General features: G+C 39.4%; 1 protein-coding gene and 1 pseudogene across 2 annotated transcripts in view; both read right to left on the bottom strand.

The window, feature by feature from the left end:
- SRGAP1 (SLIT-ROBO Rho GTPase activating protein 1) overlaps positions 1 to 8,957 on the bottom strand; it is a 240,490-nt gene extending 231,533 nt beyond the window's left edge. For both annotated transcript variants that reach the window (XM_023520517.1, XM_023520519.1), the window contains exon 1: positions 8,270 to 8,957. In XM_023520517.1, the coding sequence (XP_023376285.1) occupies positions 8,270 to 8,336 (67 nt within the window). In that variant the 5' untranslated portion in view covers positions 8,337 to 8,957. The remainder of the gene's footprint in view (positions 1 to 8,269) is intronic.
- A 2,330-nt stretch (positions 8,958 to 11,287) lies between these two features.
- On the bottom strand, positions 11,288 to 11,406 carry LOC111730053 (annotated as a pseudogene).
- Positions 11,407 to 16,158: the final 4,752 nt, after the last annotated feature.

The raw sequence follows: 16,158 nt of genomic DNA, 5'->3' as shown, positions 1-16,158 counted from the left end.
AAAAAGATAACATTCGACCACTTATTAATGATGAAGACTCCAAGTATGCAAGAAATATAAAAGATTTTACTTAACCTGATTAAGACTATCCATAATAAAAAAAAGAAAGAAAGAAAATCCTTATCCTTTAAGGGAGGAACTTAAAAGCATTCCTTTTAAAAATGACAATACTGCCACTTTAACTTTGCACTCAAAATTCTGCCTAGGGCAAAATACAAGAAAAATAAATTAAATCCATAAAGTTTGGAAAGGAAGAAATAAAGTTGTATTTATTTGCAAAACAAGTTTTACCAAAAATAATGAAAAAATTACTAGAAATAATTAATTAGAAAGAATAAAGCAAAGTGGTTGATACAAAATCAATATGCAAAAGTAAACTGCATTTCTGTACCAGAAACAAAAAACAATTTAAAAAGACATCTCATGAACTTAAGTAATAAAAACTGTATATATCATGAAATAAAAATAACCAAAACTATAGAAAATATAAAACTTTATAGTAAGATATTTAAAAAACAACTAAATAAATGGAAAAATATTTATATTCATGGGTAGGAAGAAATAGTATCAGACAGATGCCAATTCTCTTCCAACTGATTAATAATTTCATTCAGTTTCAATCAAAATGCCAGTAGATTTTCCGTGACAGGAAAAGCTGATTTAAAAATGTATTTGAAAGAAAAAGGACCAAGATCACCAAGAAACTTCTGAGAAAGAATAAGGAGGATTCGGCTTATCATATATAAAGACTTATTATAAAGCTATAGTAATTAAGATAGTGTAGTACTGGTGCAAGAATCTATAAACTGACCAGTAAAACACAATAGTGTCCAGAGTAAAACTCATGCATATATGAAATTTTAATCAAGACACAAGTAGCTAGTAAATCACTTTTTAAAAGAAGAGACTAGTTAGCAAATGGAACTAAAAAAAATTGGTCATCTGTATGAAAAGAACTAAGAATATATCACTAGTCCACAACATGAAAAACAAATTTCAGATGAACTAAAAGTCAAAAGCAAACACACACACGTACGCACGCTGCTACTGCTGAACATAAGGCAAGGAAAACCACAGTTGTAAGCAAACGAGAAGTCTGACATTGTCCCATGACAAATCTGATTATCAGAAGTTCAATCCAGAGACAAAATTTTGCTTAGATTTCCCTTGCCCCACCCCCATCTTGGAGAAGGGTGGAGCTCAAAGTGAGATTCCTTCATCACACCAGGAAGACTACCAAGGAGCAGGGTATACCACGGTCCAAAATACAGAAAGTACAACCTATATTATGCAGGAAAAATAACCAGAAATTCCTCGTGTCAAGCACGGGAGCTTGGTAAGTACATAAAAAGCTTAGTGCACCCGTACAAAGATGTCACCACAGTGACTGGCACACCGTTAGTGCTCAGTAACTGTTAGATGCTGTTATGATTATTGTAAACTTTCTGATTCATAGAACATCTAACAGGGAAGTAACTTTTTCTTGTCAAAGAAACATTTACTTGTCAAGTGTCATATAAGACTGAGGTCTAAGTTTTCTCACATTGAAATCACACCCCTAAGAATAGCAGACACACAGTTCATGGCACCATTATCCACCCATTTAGCTCGCCATTGCCATGTGTTTTACAGTCTTCCCCGCCCCCTCCCCCCCAATTATTATAAAATATTTCTCCATAGCATAAAATGTTCTTCGAAAACCACTGTTAATAACTTCATAACATTCTCTGTATACAAGTTGGTTAACCATTCCCCACCATTGGACATTTGTTTCCAGCTTTGTGACTCTCTAAAGAAGTTACAATTTGAATTCAATTTAATTTTGTGCTAATACTTCATTAGACACCCTAGATAATTCTGAATGCTCATCATGTTAATTTATATGATTGAAAAGGGAAAAAAATAAAAGGGAATAAGCATTGCTAAGAGAGCCACTTAAAACAGAGTCAGGAGACTATTAGGGCTGTAGGGCCTATGCACAGCTTGTGCCTCAGTTCTCGGAGTTGCTATTAAGTGGAGTTGCTATTAAGTCACTAAGCTTGTTGCTCAACTCAAGGCCAAGCCATGAACATCTTAGAGCCATAAACATCCTGGAACAACTGCTACATGGACACATATAGACTTCACTTCCTTTTCTGCCGTTTTCACCTTCCTAGTTTGCATACTGGAACTAACCAATCCCTGTTAACCTAGTCAGCAATCCTTCATTTGTATGAAAGAACTACACTTTGTGTTTTTTTGCCTTTCCTTGTTCTCTCCAGAGAGCAGTTTGAGTCACTACCTGAATTTGTGTCTCTTGGCTTCAAATCCTTTAAGATCCCAAATAAACTTCTGTTTTACAGCCTCAAATCTTTATTAGGTAACACCATCAAGGGATAATAATCCAAAATTTACTCTGTACTGTTCAATGAAGCCCTGTACCAGGAGGTACGGGAGATGTACAGATAATAATTTTTAATATCAAAGTGCAGTTACATGTCAATTATATCTCAATAGAGCTGGGGAAAAAAGTGTTTTCTAATGAAACAAAAGCAAATGATATATTGATTTTAAAAGAAAATCTTTTTCTCAAGACTATGAAATCAAGTGAGTGACTTTATGTGATATCAAAAGAACCCTTTTCACCACAGGTGAATAAGGTCGATTGACTGGACTTCAGTTTTCATTTTCTATATAGCTTCACTGAACAAAGGTATAGAAAATTTAAAATAAAAGTTGTAAGCTAACACATGGAAATGTGCTTTAAGGCTCTGTCACTTACGTTTAGATAAAAAAATGACAATATTGTAGCAGAAATCTATGTCTTAAAATAGATTAAATAAATCAATAATAACAATATATAATCTGCCTTACAAGAAACTGGGAATCTGTCTGGTTTGCGTATTACATCTACCTTTTTAATTCCACCATGAAACTCACTCCATTCCAAAAGTACATGGCATTTTATCAGGATGATTCAAGATTCGCCCACGTTGGGATCGCTTCAGGTAGCAGATTGGAGATAATGTACTTGAATTTCAAAAAGGTTATCTAAGTCACATTGTAATAAGCAGCAGAGATGTAAAGGAAACCAGAATTAAACAAAACGATTATTAATTTTTATTGACTACTTATTATGTGACAAGCCTGTAGTAAATGCTTTCCACAAATCACCTCCATGAAGCCTCACAAAGACAAGGAGGCAAGTACTATCATTATCCCCATTTTACAAATGAATAAATTGACTCTTTGAGATCACACATCTAATTTAGTGGCAGGGCTGGATGGCTAACACCAAAGTTTCTGCTCTTAAGCACTGTGCTCTATTTCTTCACATCCTGAAATATCGACACTGTCAATAAAAAAGTAACTCATGACCAACAAATAAAAATACTTTCAGATAACTAAAAAATCTCTTCAAGCAACTGTCTCTAATTCCAACCTCTGCCTTCGAACTACTAAAACAAAAATAGACTGAGTGATGAGACATACAGCTTACTCCCTTTCCTCTATTCAAATTCTTAGTTGTCTGAATTGAAGTGAAAATAGCACGAATGAAAAAAAGGGTCTGGTCACTCTACAAAGTAAACTTTCAAACCGGAACCAAAGGTGGATATGGGTGGTTCCTAAACTGGGCGAACCAGCACAGGAGTACATAAACCCACCTGGATGGTGAGGGCTGAGGTTTACCATCCTTCGCATACTCCAAACCTCACTGTGTGTCGGGACATACTTTTGCTCAAAAATTTCTCCAAAACTATTCCTTAACATTTTTTGAACTCCATGTAACTGATCAGGTTTTCTGGGCAACATGAGAGGTCTTATTGCAATGGCTGCAATTAGCCGGATCAAAATATCGAGCAAGTTGCATGTGCACCTATTCACCATTGTTTTTCTTGATCTTAGGGCCACCATGTGAAGCTGCTGCCTGGGCACTATGGTTTCTTGAAATGATCTTGGTGAAAAAAACAACTTAGTTACAGTTCATCAATTCACCTAACTCCTGTTAACAGACCAGAGTTGCTATTCTCTTTTAGGTCCAAATACAATTCCTTCAATGAATACTGTCTAAATAGATAAGTGTTCTACCTCTATTCTACTTTGTGAGGAATTTAAAAGTAAACCACTGCTACTGAAAAACAGATGACTTGGGTTCTAGTCCCTGGTAGTTAACTGTGTAACTCTGTTATTATGCCTCCTTGCATCATGTAAATGAGTGAGTTGGACAGGAAGTGTCTAAAGTCCCTCCCAGCTATAAAGTTTTAATTCATAATTAAAATTGCTGTTTTCTATTCCATGTTAGATGACAGAACATTAGATGCAGGCACAGGTTCCATATTAATGACAGTAGCACTTTTAATTTCCCTATTAAAACCTACTGTATGACACAGGGTCATATCAAATTGAGCTAGCATTTCCTCATGTTCCATCTGCTACCAAAATGCACTATTTGTAGTTCAGGCAGCAGAGTGGTCAAAGAACAACAGATTTTCTTGGTACTTCCTGTACATATGGCATAGAGATGAGTATGAGATTATCCCTAGGAAAATATTGCAAATAAGAGCTGTCAACTCTTAGTAACGAAGAACGCACATTATTAAAAGCAAACACAACCTCCCATCGACACATTCCATCTCACGAAATATGTTTTTTGATATTTTTGGTTCTCATATATGAACCAGTATTTTTTTACATGTGCTCTACAATATTTTTGCTGTAGAATTCAAAAATTACATAGATCACTAAAACCCACAGATAACCCCCAAATCTTCTGTTAGCCACATGTTAACAATCTTTTCCACTGCTAGCTAAACTTTCTGCCAGAGATGCTAGCAAGCTGCACAGCCAAATGGTTTGCATTTCATATATTTTTCCAGACAAGCTTGTTTTTTAAGGGGCCACACAAACAAGAGATTAATTTCTCTGGATTCTAAATCTTTGGGAAGTTGACCGACATGCATGAAATGGTCAGTAGTTTTCTTCCTAGCAAAGACACTCCTTTTAAATTACTGCTTGTGGTCCCTTTGTCCCTGATTTAAACCTATCTAATCTTTAACTGCTTTTATAACTCCGAGTTCTCTCTCCTCCTACATTCTGTGCTATACTTTTCTGAACGTGGTTTTATAATTTTTATGTATCCTCTATTACATTACATTTTAATTCCCCGAAAACTCAAATAATACACCGTATTTGTGAATTCATTATGATAAAAGTGAAAGCAAAGATGATTCTTCCAAAACAACACAGCTGAGAAAATGTGAAAAAAAACTTGAAAATTATAGTAGGTGATTAATACGAACTGACATGACATCTTCAATTAGACTCAAAGACCTTTAGAGTTGAAAGAATCTAAACTCATCTTATAGGCAAGAAAACCAAAACCGAGAGAGACACTAAGTGACTTGCCCAATATGACACATCTAATTGGATAAATTTATGGTCTTATGCATAAAATGATACACCTAGGATGGTTCTTTTCACAGTTGAGAATAACTCCATGAAGTCTGTTCCCAAAATATGTGTAGGCAGCCACAGGGGCAAAATCCTACATCTGAAGTCATTCCTTTAGATCAAACCATTACCTCAGAATTTCTGAAATAAATGCAACTGGTTTAGGGAAATGGAAGAGAATAAGACAATACTCCATTCAGTTCTAAATCAGAAGGTAAAACACACACAAACATAATCAAAAATGACTCTTGAAATCACCCATACACCTAAGTCACCTTACATTCTGTGCTATACTTTTCTGAACGTGGTTTTATTATTTTTATGTATCTTCTATTGCATTACATTTCAATTCCTTGAAAACTCAAATAATACACCGTATTTGTGAATTCATTATGATAAAAGTGAAAGCAAAGATCAGAGAGTCCAATATCTTTATTCATTGGGACAGACCTATACCTTCTCCTAAGGAGGCCAACACAGCCAGGGTTTCCTTCAGCAATAGAACAGGCCACATTTCTTTTGTTTGCCATCAGATGAAATAGCTAGCTAGAATTAAGAACTAGTTGTTCTCAAAATACACATCTTTAAACACTGGACTAGCACTCTGCTGGGGTAACACACTCAGCCTTAAAGAGAGACTCAGGAAATGACACAAAACTGGAGTCCTGACTTTCAGGCTATCCTTACCTAAGGAACCTACTCTCACAGTGTAGAACTGCTGGTCTCATGCACTACTTGACGGTCATTTCTCTCCCACTCTCTTCTTGATTTTGCCTACAAGTACAGGTGAATCCATTAAATGCGTCTAAGATCCAATTCCACTATATTACCCTATTCCTGTATTTCTGTATGGATATACTGACCTGGGCTAGACACAGGATGTAGAAGTACTGCAGGAGAGGTAATTAAAATCTGGACATAGGCTCTGATGAGAAGGGCAGGTCAAGTGTAGTCAAGAGTCATAAAGCAGCCTAAGGATTCCAGAGTGTGTATTAAGTGAGGAGGATTGAAAGAAATAGATCACTTTCTATGGGACAGAATTTGTTCCCAAAATAACCTTCACCATGTCCATTTTTCCTTGGGTTGAATTTGATATACACATTTTAAACACTGCAACACATCCCATTTGACTGATTTTTAATCAACACAGAGGGTCTATACTCTTAAGCATATAAATAACCATATAAGTAACCATATGACTACGAATTGCATACTGAGAGAAATTAATCATGAGAATATTTTTCAGATAAGGACTCGAACATGGACAAATGACCTCTGAGCATAAATAACTAAACCAACATTAGGAAGTACATTCAGCAGCCAGTGCTCCAGGCATCAGGAAAACCAGACTGCCACCCGTGAAGACCTGCCTGCCACAAAGAGCCATGTGGAAAAAATGCACAGAAGAACTGGTGATTATGAAGAGGAGTTCTACCTTAGAATGAAAGGTTTTAAACTGTGTTGGACTCATTAAGAAAAGAAAGGTTATGCTCATTAGAAAGTTTACCTGTCTCTAAGGAAATAATTACTTCTCTGCTAATAAAACTTCATGCCAATGGAACCAGTTCCTCTAAGTATAAATTATCTTAATTATACACAGATAAACATCTTCCTGAGCCATGTTTAGCTTAACTCCATGAGGGAGGGGTCAGCAAAAAGGAAATAGGAGTCCCTGGGCTTGCACTGTGTTTGCCCAGCATCTTGGTCCAGATTTCATACTCCCCTATCAGGTCCTCTCACAGGACTCCAGGCATTTTCACAACTTGACCATACAAAAGAACACCCAGGCTGCTCCTGCGTTTCCCTAGGTGAGTACAGGAATGCCTTTCTCCCTGGCCTTTCATAAGAGTGTATCTGTACATACACAGGTGTCTATGTAACAATTTTAATGAACTTTGCATTGAATAGTCCAAAGAACAGTAGTGACCTAAACATTCCAACCATTGTCTCAACAGAGAAAGCTACTCCCACAAGAGAGGAAAAAAAGAACAAATATATTTATGAAACATCTCAACAGAAACACAAAATATTTGAACTGCAGAGAAAATATATTTTTAAATCACAAAGTATGTTAAGTAAAAATGCACAATCAATCTTAGATTCCTTCATTAGTTGACAATGTAAATAGATTGAAATCACTATTTAAACATTCAAACCTTCGTTTTACATGTAATCGGCTTTCAGCAAATGATAAAGCAATATTCCGGTGTGAGTGTGAAAGATGGCACTAAATTCTGGCCCATTATAAAGGAGGAGTCAGATTCCACTAGTCTTTGCTTGGTTTAACTGCCAGGCTCCTAGGGAGCTGTTTTATAAAAAGGGGCCTCGCCCTAATAAATTAAGAGTGAACAGTGTAAATGTCAAAACTGCCTGCATTCAATGAAGCTCTAGACCACTCCGTGTCCAGACTTCAGAAAAACGACTCCTTAAAAATTATGTTGTGACAATGGTATCATTATAAAAGAATAACAAGGATGATGATGATGATGATAATGATGATAACTGGGCAGGAAACACTACTGCTGCCTGCCACCCATATAAGTTGCCACCATGTAAGTTGCACAGCTGAAGGTGGTTAAGTTAAAGCCAGTTCTCTCCCTTTTGGAGGTGCGCGCTGGCAGCCAGAGAAAGCCACCCGCTTTCAAGCTCCCTGTGGGTCTGACGGGACTAGGACTGGAACTGGAAGTGGCTTGTAGGAAGCCCCGGGTGGCCCTGCCAGGCGCTCGAACTGTCCCTAGCAACCTTCCTCCAACGCAGATCCCAAGTTAGAAATGCAACTCCCCGAGCACAATGACAAGCAAGCACACAAAAGGAGCAAGGCGGCCGCTCCCATCCTTACCTTTGACTTGACTTTCATACTCGGCTATGATCTCTTTGTCCTTTTTGAATCTGCTCGGAGTGGACATTATCCAGCTGTTCTGGGTTTGCTTTCAATGGGCAAGTTAGGTTAGGTGGTCACAAGCCAGTCTCCTTGGAGAGGCAGAGAGTTGTACTCCCACACGCCGGGAACCCAGAGGCGGCACCGACAGGAGGTAAAGGAGGAGGGAGAGGAGGAAAAAAGGAGCGAGCCGAGGACTAGATTAACCCGGGCGCTGGCACCATACTCTCCGGCTCGAGCTGCCGTCGGTGATCCGGAGGGGAAGCCCGAGGCCGGAGAGGCCCGGCGCGCAGGCAAACTCCAGCGAGCGAGGGGGGGGGGCGTCTCCCTGCCCACCCCACCCGGAGCCCGGCCACTTCCTCTACCACCGCTGGGCGGACGCGGGGTTCGCGCCGGCGCTTCGCACCATTGTTAGAAACCCGCACCCGGCGCTCGGGGCAGGGCCAGCGGGGGCGGGCGGACGCCCCGGAACGCGCCCGTCGCAGGCGTCCGGACCCTCCCTCCCCGCTGCAGCCGCCCGCTCCGGCGCTCAGGGGTCCCGCCCGGGCTGGAGATGCTGCTGCCGCGGCCGCCGCTCTTCCGTGGGCAAAAGCTGCTGCTGCCGCGCGGCCGGGCAGAAGGACTCGCAGCCCCGAAGCTAGTCCCGCTCGAACGCGTCCTGGGCACAGCCCCGCCGGAGTTCGGGTCTCCGGAGCCGGCGCCGCGAGGGGCCTCCGCCTCCTCGGCCACCGGGCGCCGAGGACACCTTTCCCCTCGTCCCGCTTTCCGCTGCTGCCCCCAGGAGGCCGCCGGCGACGCTCACACTTGCACTCGAGCCGGGAGGAGCCGCGCCCCCAGCGGCCGCAAAGTTGCCGGCGCGCCCACGGCCGCGGATCCCGGTCCCCGGCTGGAGAGGTGCGGGCGCGGTGGCCGGGGGGGTGCAGCGCGGGACTCGGCGAGGTGCGGCAGGGCTCGCAAGAGGCGCCGGCGCTGTCGCTGGAGCCCTTCTCCGCCCCGGCTGGGTGGAGAAAGCCGGGCTGGTCCGGGAAGATGGACACCTCCCGTGGCTAAGCGCAGCCCCGCCCCGCCCCACGGCCCTGGGCGACGCCCACCGCGCCTCCCTCGGTGATGCTCCCTTTGGCGCGGGCGGAGATCGCAGCCCCAGCAGCTGGGAAACCCTTTCCCGACCAGAGGGACTCTTTGAGGGTGGGAGTTCTAGAGAGGGCTCTTTTCAGACTTCATTGGAGACATCCAGAGTTAGATGTCTCCATGACGGAAAGGGATGTGACTCCGAAAGGTTGGATCCCAGTAGGAAAACTGGAGACTGGATTGTGAAAGACTTGGCTGTTAAGGATCAAAGGAGGGCGAAGCTCATCAATCGAGGCAGAGAAGATAATCGGCTTGAACACGATGTTCTCCCCATCCTAAAAGTGGTCGACGAGCTAAAATGGTGGGAAAGGCGGGGTGTGGGAACAAGTCACACTTAGGAAATCACTAGCTTTTTGATGGACACATTTTACCCCTTAGGACCTTACCTGGCTCCTTTCAGATTTCTTCTCAAATATTATGGGCTTTGACTTAACAAAGTGTCCAAAGGCGTGTCCACTATAAAAATGTTTTCCCTGCAAGATCTAAAAAGAGTAGGGAATCTTAGACTGATCATTCATTCATGTACCCAATGATAAACTTTCAAATTCTTACTGAGAGCCAAACATCAAACTAAGAGTTGGGGATTCAGTGATTAGAACCTTGCTCTAAAGGATCTCAAAGTCTATTGTATAAATAAATAATTACAGGCAGTACAATAATGCTGTAAGACCCCCTGGCTTTGGGAGTCCTTAGGAAGGAAAAGTGGACAGAATAAGAGATTCGGGGAGAAGTGATATTTGAACTGGATTTAAAGGATGAATAGTTTAGCAGTTTGCCATCTCAGAGAGGTTGTATTACAGGAGAAAGGGTTGTATTCCAGGAGAAAAAGGGAGTATCATACTTGAGTAGTTGCAAATAGAAGATGTTTTCCACTAAAACATCGGGTCTCTGATAGGAAGTAAAAAATATTTAGAATTTTAAATATATATACATTTTTCAACTAATTGTGCGTGCAGTTTTCAATTTGTATAATTTGTATAGCTTTTTAAAATCTAATTTTTTAGCCTTTTTTTTAACTTTATAACAACAATAGAATGCAAGGGAAAATTTTTTTAAGTTTTTGTCCATTTTGCCACACATGAGGTTAACTATGGAACCCTAACTGCCCTAATTTCACGTGGAATTGTAAGAATTCCAATTCCAAGTGTAAGAATGTAGGGTGAAGAGCTAGAATACCCAAAGCAGAGGCTGAGAAGGAAGGTCTGGACCTACCAGGAGAGGCTTCCTGTGCTGAGCTCTTAGACACCATTCTGCAGACAGAGGAAGCCTTTAAGTAGAGAAGTGTCATGATCGCATACATGTTTTATAAAGATAACTGTTGGCAGTGTACAAGGGTGGGTTGGCTATGGGGAGAGAGAGATGGACCAGAGGCAAGCAGCTTGCTTTGGTGATTATTGTAGTCAGATCTAAATCTGTTTCATATTACCTACCCATGGTACTACTGGAATTTATTTTACATTTGCACTTGGAAAGTATAATTTGGCTGTAGAGAATGCAGCCCCTAGAAATAAATTGTTGGCTGAATCTAGACCTAAACCACTGCGGTAGGTATAAGCCCCAAGACAGGGTGTCCGGGGTGAATACTACCTCTGGTGCTTCCTGAGTGAGCTGAAAAATAATTACTACACCTCTCTAGGCCTCAGTTTCCTGGTCTGTGCAATGGGTTAATGCCTAGCTCCTCTGGGTGGATGAGCACTTAATGAGATAATCTTTTAAAAGTGCTTACAGTAGCACTAGGCCATTGTACATATCCTGTAAATGTTAGTTATCTTTGTTATTATCATCTCAGTTTTAATCTTTGAAAGAAAACTATTGATTTATGTATTTATGTATTTATTTATTTATTTTTAATGCCTACAGCACCTGGTATTCCTAGGAGGTCTCATATCCAAGTACTAACCAGGCCTGACCCTGCTTAGCTTCCAGGATCAGACGAGATCGGGCTTATTCAGAGTGGCATGGCCGTAGACTAAGAAAACTTTAAAAATCAGAGACAGTATCTTAATTATCTTTGATTACATCATGGTGTGAAATAGTCGATTAATATTGTGAATGTTAATGTCTTAATATTAGTAAGCCATCATCTTATTATTGTTGAGGATTGGGTCCCATCCACTAAACAAAGCATTTTACGTGCATTCTCACAAGAACCCTACAAAGTGGACACCATTGTCCTCATTTTACCGACGACAATCTGGAAAGTTCAGTAAATGTGTAAAGGCCTGGCTGGGCCAGAATTTCAGCCCGTTTCAGCTTCCCTCCAAAGTGAGTTTTCCTAATTTTCCATTCTGCTTTCTATGAACTTATGGTCTCTTTAAACTTGTGAAGCACGTTCACCTAGAGTAAAATGTGTGACTGATTCATGGTTTTCCCTTTTTGAAGCTCTTCTGATCCAGACATCTAGTCTGGTTAACAAGTCAATTATTTTTTTCATAGTTTTCTTTTTCAGGTTCTCTCTATCTTTCTCATATTCAAGAGCCCACTTTGCTTCACAAAGCTGGATATGGAAAATGCCTATGACTTAAAACCCAGAGAGCCAGTATAACCCAAGTTAGGGAAACAGGAAACTGTGATTCTAATTCTAACTTTGCTCCACCTTGTGGTAGCTGTTTTCTTAGCTATAAACTAGAATGCCTATACTGTACCCAACACCCCAACACACTCTCACTCTTTAGGTGCATATTGTGAGAAATTTGGAGTATGTAATAGTGAGATCCCTACTACAGATTAATTTACCCTGTTATCTAGTATTTTCCTTTCAGGGCCACTCCAAATTTCTGGAAGTAGAAGTTAATATACCATCTGACCATATATACCCTAGCGTAGGTAGGGGTCCCCGCAGCCACAAAATAAACCATGCACCTTCCTACGGTATCGCTTTGCTCAGTGGTAAATAATTTAAATCATTTCTAAAAGTTAAATACAAATACATTAAGGAGTCAATGCCAAATTCATACAATTTTTTAAAAGTTAGTTATAGTTTCAGCATCTGTGCATTTCATATATGAGGTAGGCCATTCTCCTACTCTCCATCACATAAAGGATATGTTCTCCTCTACCCTTTTGGAGTGGAAAAGTAGATGAAGGCCTGCCAATATCCTAGGTTTTATTCTTGGATCCAGCCAGAGATGATCAGAACAGCAACTGTTGCACGTGCATGTCTTACTTGGTCTTGATTCCTCGACCCCTTGCCATCTCAAATTGCTTGCGGTAATGCTTTCAGAGGATTGCATTTTGGTATCATGTCCCAGGGCAGTGTTTTGTCAAGTGTAATCTTACCATTAATCACCTACATCAGAATCACCTTGGGAGAGTGTTTAGAATTCAGACACATGGGACCTCCTCTACACTTGAAGCCACACTTCTCAGCTTTAATGTGCATACAGATCGCCTGGGAATCTTGCTAAAATAAAGTTCCAATGCCTTCTGGAGTGAGGCCTGAGATTATGCATGTCTACTAATCTAAGCCACGCCAATAATGCTATCATAAAGACCACACTTTGAGGAGGAAGTACCCATGGGATCCAAATTTTGGGTGAGGAGGAAGTCCTCACGTGATTCTTTTGAGTGAGAACCATTGCCCAAGATCAAGGGATAGTAAAAGAATAGCCTTACAAAAGATTTGCTGCATCTGTTAAGTAATGTCAACACTGTCACGATATTTTTCAATGTAATGTGGCTCTAAGAAACTGGACTATTTTCTAAAATAATAAAAATTTTGTTTTAACTTTTTCATCTGTAAAATGGAGATAATAATTACCTGAACAGGTTTGTGGTAGAGATTAAATACAAAGTGTATATAAAGAAGCACTTAGCACCAAGCTGCACACATAATGAGTACTAAGTGTTGGTTGTTCTTGGAAGCAAGTTAGCCTCCAAGTTTAAAGCAAAACCCTTACCATCTTGAAGGACCTTATAGTGTGTTTATCTGTGTCTTATTTACCTCCGTATTTTAACCTCCTATGTCAGTTGATAATTTCTTTGGCTTTAATAGGTTTGTTTGTAATTTATAAGTTTACTGTGTGTCAACATTTCCTATATACTACATCAAAACTTTTTTTTTTACCTCAAGTCTTTTATAGAATGATTTCTATAGTCTATTCAGTGCTAGTTGTTATCTATGAAGTTGAACTATATGACATTGCTGATATTTGACTATTTTCAACATAAAAGATTGCAATGTCATATGATTCAAAGCAATACTAGAGCCCCACACTCTGCAATTGGTGTTAATAAAATTCAACAATAAAAACTCACTTCCAAACATCCAAGCTAAGGCTCATTTGAACCCTGCTCAAATCTAAGGAAATCCCACTCACTCATAGGTTGGATTAGTTCAGTGCGATTTGCCAGATAGTCAATCAAGAAATATTAATCATTGTTTTAAAAGGAACTTGGCCCAAAATGTAACAGCAGCTTGTGGATATAGACCATATAAATAGCCATTTTCCCTTTTCTGGCATCATAGTAGTAAAGACAAGCTGTCAAAAGAACTTGCCAATTTTATTCTGATGCATTTTCTCTGGTAGGATGTAACAAACAATAAAGGTGAATTTAGATGAGGCCTTCTGAGCCATCAATGCAAAAGATACTAACAACAGACAGCATGAGAGAAAAGACAGAAAAGGAGATAAAGAAACTGAAGGTCACAGGGAGAGAAAAAGCAAAAGAGAACAATAAAAAAATGAATGATTCTTCTAAAATGTACAATTGTATAATTCCCCTCCCCCAAGAAACACTTGCCCCTGATTTTCAAGAACACTCTTTAAAAGTAAAATAAATCAAGGCTTTTAAATATCTTTAATTTTTTAAAAATAAAACTGCTTTATAATGTTGTTAACAAATTGCTCAAAATCACCTGTTCTATTTTGCACAATTCAGTATTGAAATAGAATTTGCTGTGTTCAATTTCTTATTCATAACTTCCAAACGCCCACACATAACAGTCTTCTCATCAGTTACTATTTTCTGCTTTGAAATCATACTACAACTTCCCATGTGCCTGCTGCACAATATAAGCAGAATATGAATATTCAATGAGCCCATCCTGATGAAAGTATTAAATCCTAGCGCTTCTAAAAAGAAAAAAAAGATAGCATTATTACTCAGAGGAAAACAGCCAAAGTTAGGCAAGAAACGGCAGCTGCAGTTCAGTTGTCAGAATCAGAGATAGATTAGTATGTAGAGCAAACTCCAACAAAAAGATTTATTATGCCAAGAAATAGAAGTATCTCTAATGCTTATATTTTAGGAAATGAATGACAGACTCTTTTCTCTTCTTGCCATTATACTTTGGGTGCAGACATTTTAAGCCTGCCTAATTTTGTCACCTCTCCCTCAGAGAAACAAGTTTGTATACAGTTATTCCTCATCTTAACATACAGGAAAGCTAACATTGATAAATAGAACTCTATTTAAATATAATGGAGACATTTGCTATTTTAAAGAATCTCAAGGTATAGTCTTTTGTAAAGCAAAGAATGTCTTTGGAAAATGATTTTCATCTGTGATAATTTTTTTGGTATAAATTTGAACTTTTTATGTATTAGGTCTTTCTTTAAAGCAGTAGTTCCCAAACCAAACAGAACCAATGTCACCTTAAAAAAATGTTTTTAAATGTATTTATTGAGCAGTTTTAATTGTTCAAAAAACGGAGCAGGAAGCATAAGAGAGCATGAACAAATTTTGATCTATCTACGGAATGGAATTTAATATAGCAGTGAAAAAAAAATGAACTATAGTTTTAATTAACAATATAAATGATTCTTAGAAACACGATGTTGATTAAAAGCAAGAGAAACAAGTCATAGAGGACTACATACAAAACGAAATCACTTTTAGAAAGCTCAAAAACATGTACAATCAATAATATGTGTTTAGGCATACATACAAACAGATTTTTAAAAAGGCAACAAAATAATAAAACGTAGGGTAGCGGTTACTTCCGAAAGGAGGAAACAGGCATCAGAAAGGGAAACATATTGACAGATAGCTCATAAATACTTATGTGTATGTGACATACATTTTTCTTTAAATACAAATTAAAAATTAAAAAAGGAAGAATAAATTAAGCATTATTGAGTTTTATTTATCTATCGAGCAAATTCCATGTGCAAGGCATTGTTGTAAATGCCAGAGATCCAGCGATGAGAGGGGAGAGATGAGGTTCCTGGAAGCTTATATTTTAGTGAAAAGAGAGGAAGAGGAACTTTTACTTCTGGATTTAGTGGTCCAAGGCTCTAATGTTTGCTGTCACCAGGAGCTCCATCCTGAAGATGAAGCTCAGATACACAGTGTAGAAATGAGAAATGCAGCCATACCTAGTGCCATGGTTTAAGGTTCTAGACCAATCTGTCAGACTTCACTCAAATTGCTGGACTTTTTTGTTATTGTTGTGGGACTTTTGTTCTTGTGAGCCACCAGATTCCTCTGTGTTGTTCTTTAAGCAGGTTTGAGATGGTTTTCTGGCGTTTGAAATAAAGCAAGTGCCAATGGACACAGCCCCCCAGAGTGAAACATTAAGCCCTGTTGCCAGGGGTTGCATTAGCAACTCAAAGGAGATATGTTTACCAATTCACTTTCTAATGTTGCAGCTAGTTTAGTAATTTCATAGGGCTTTCGCATATGCATTGTCTCTTCTGACTCTTAAAACTACCTCGTAACAAGAGAGGGAGAGGGAAATGAATCTAACATACCTCGATGAGTGGAAACTAGACTTTTGG

The sequence above is a fragment of the Pteropus vampyrus genome, unplaced genomic scaffold (genome assembly GCF_000151845.1).
Source record: "Pteropus vampyrus isolate Shadow unplaced genomic scaffold, Pvam_2.0 Scaffold9, whole genome shotgun sequence".
Classification (NCBI taxonomy): domain Eukaryota; kingdom Metazoa; phylum Chordata; class Mammalia; order Chiroptera; family Pteropodidae; genus Pteropus; species Pteropus vampyrus.
The sequence above is the reverse complement of the archived record's forward strand: the minus strand, read 5'-3'. Positions and strand labels throughout refer to the sequence as shown.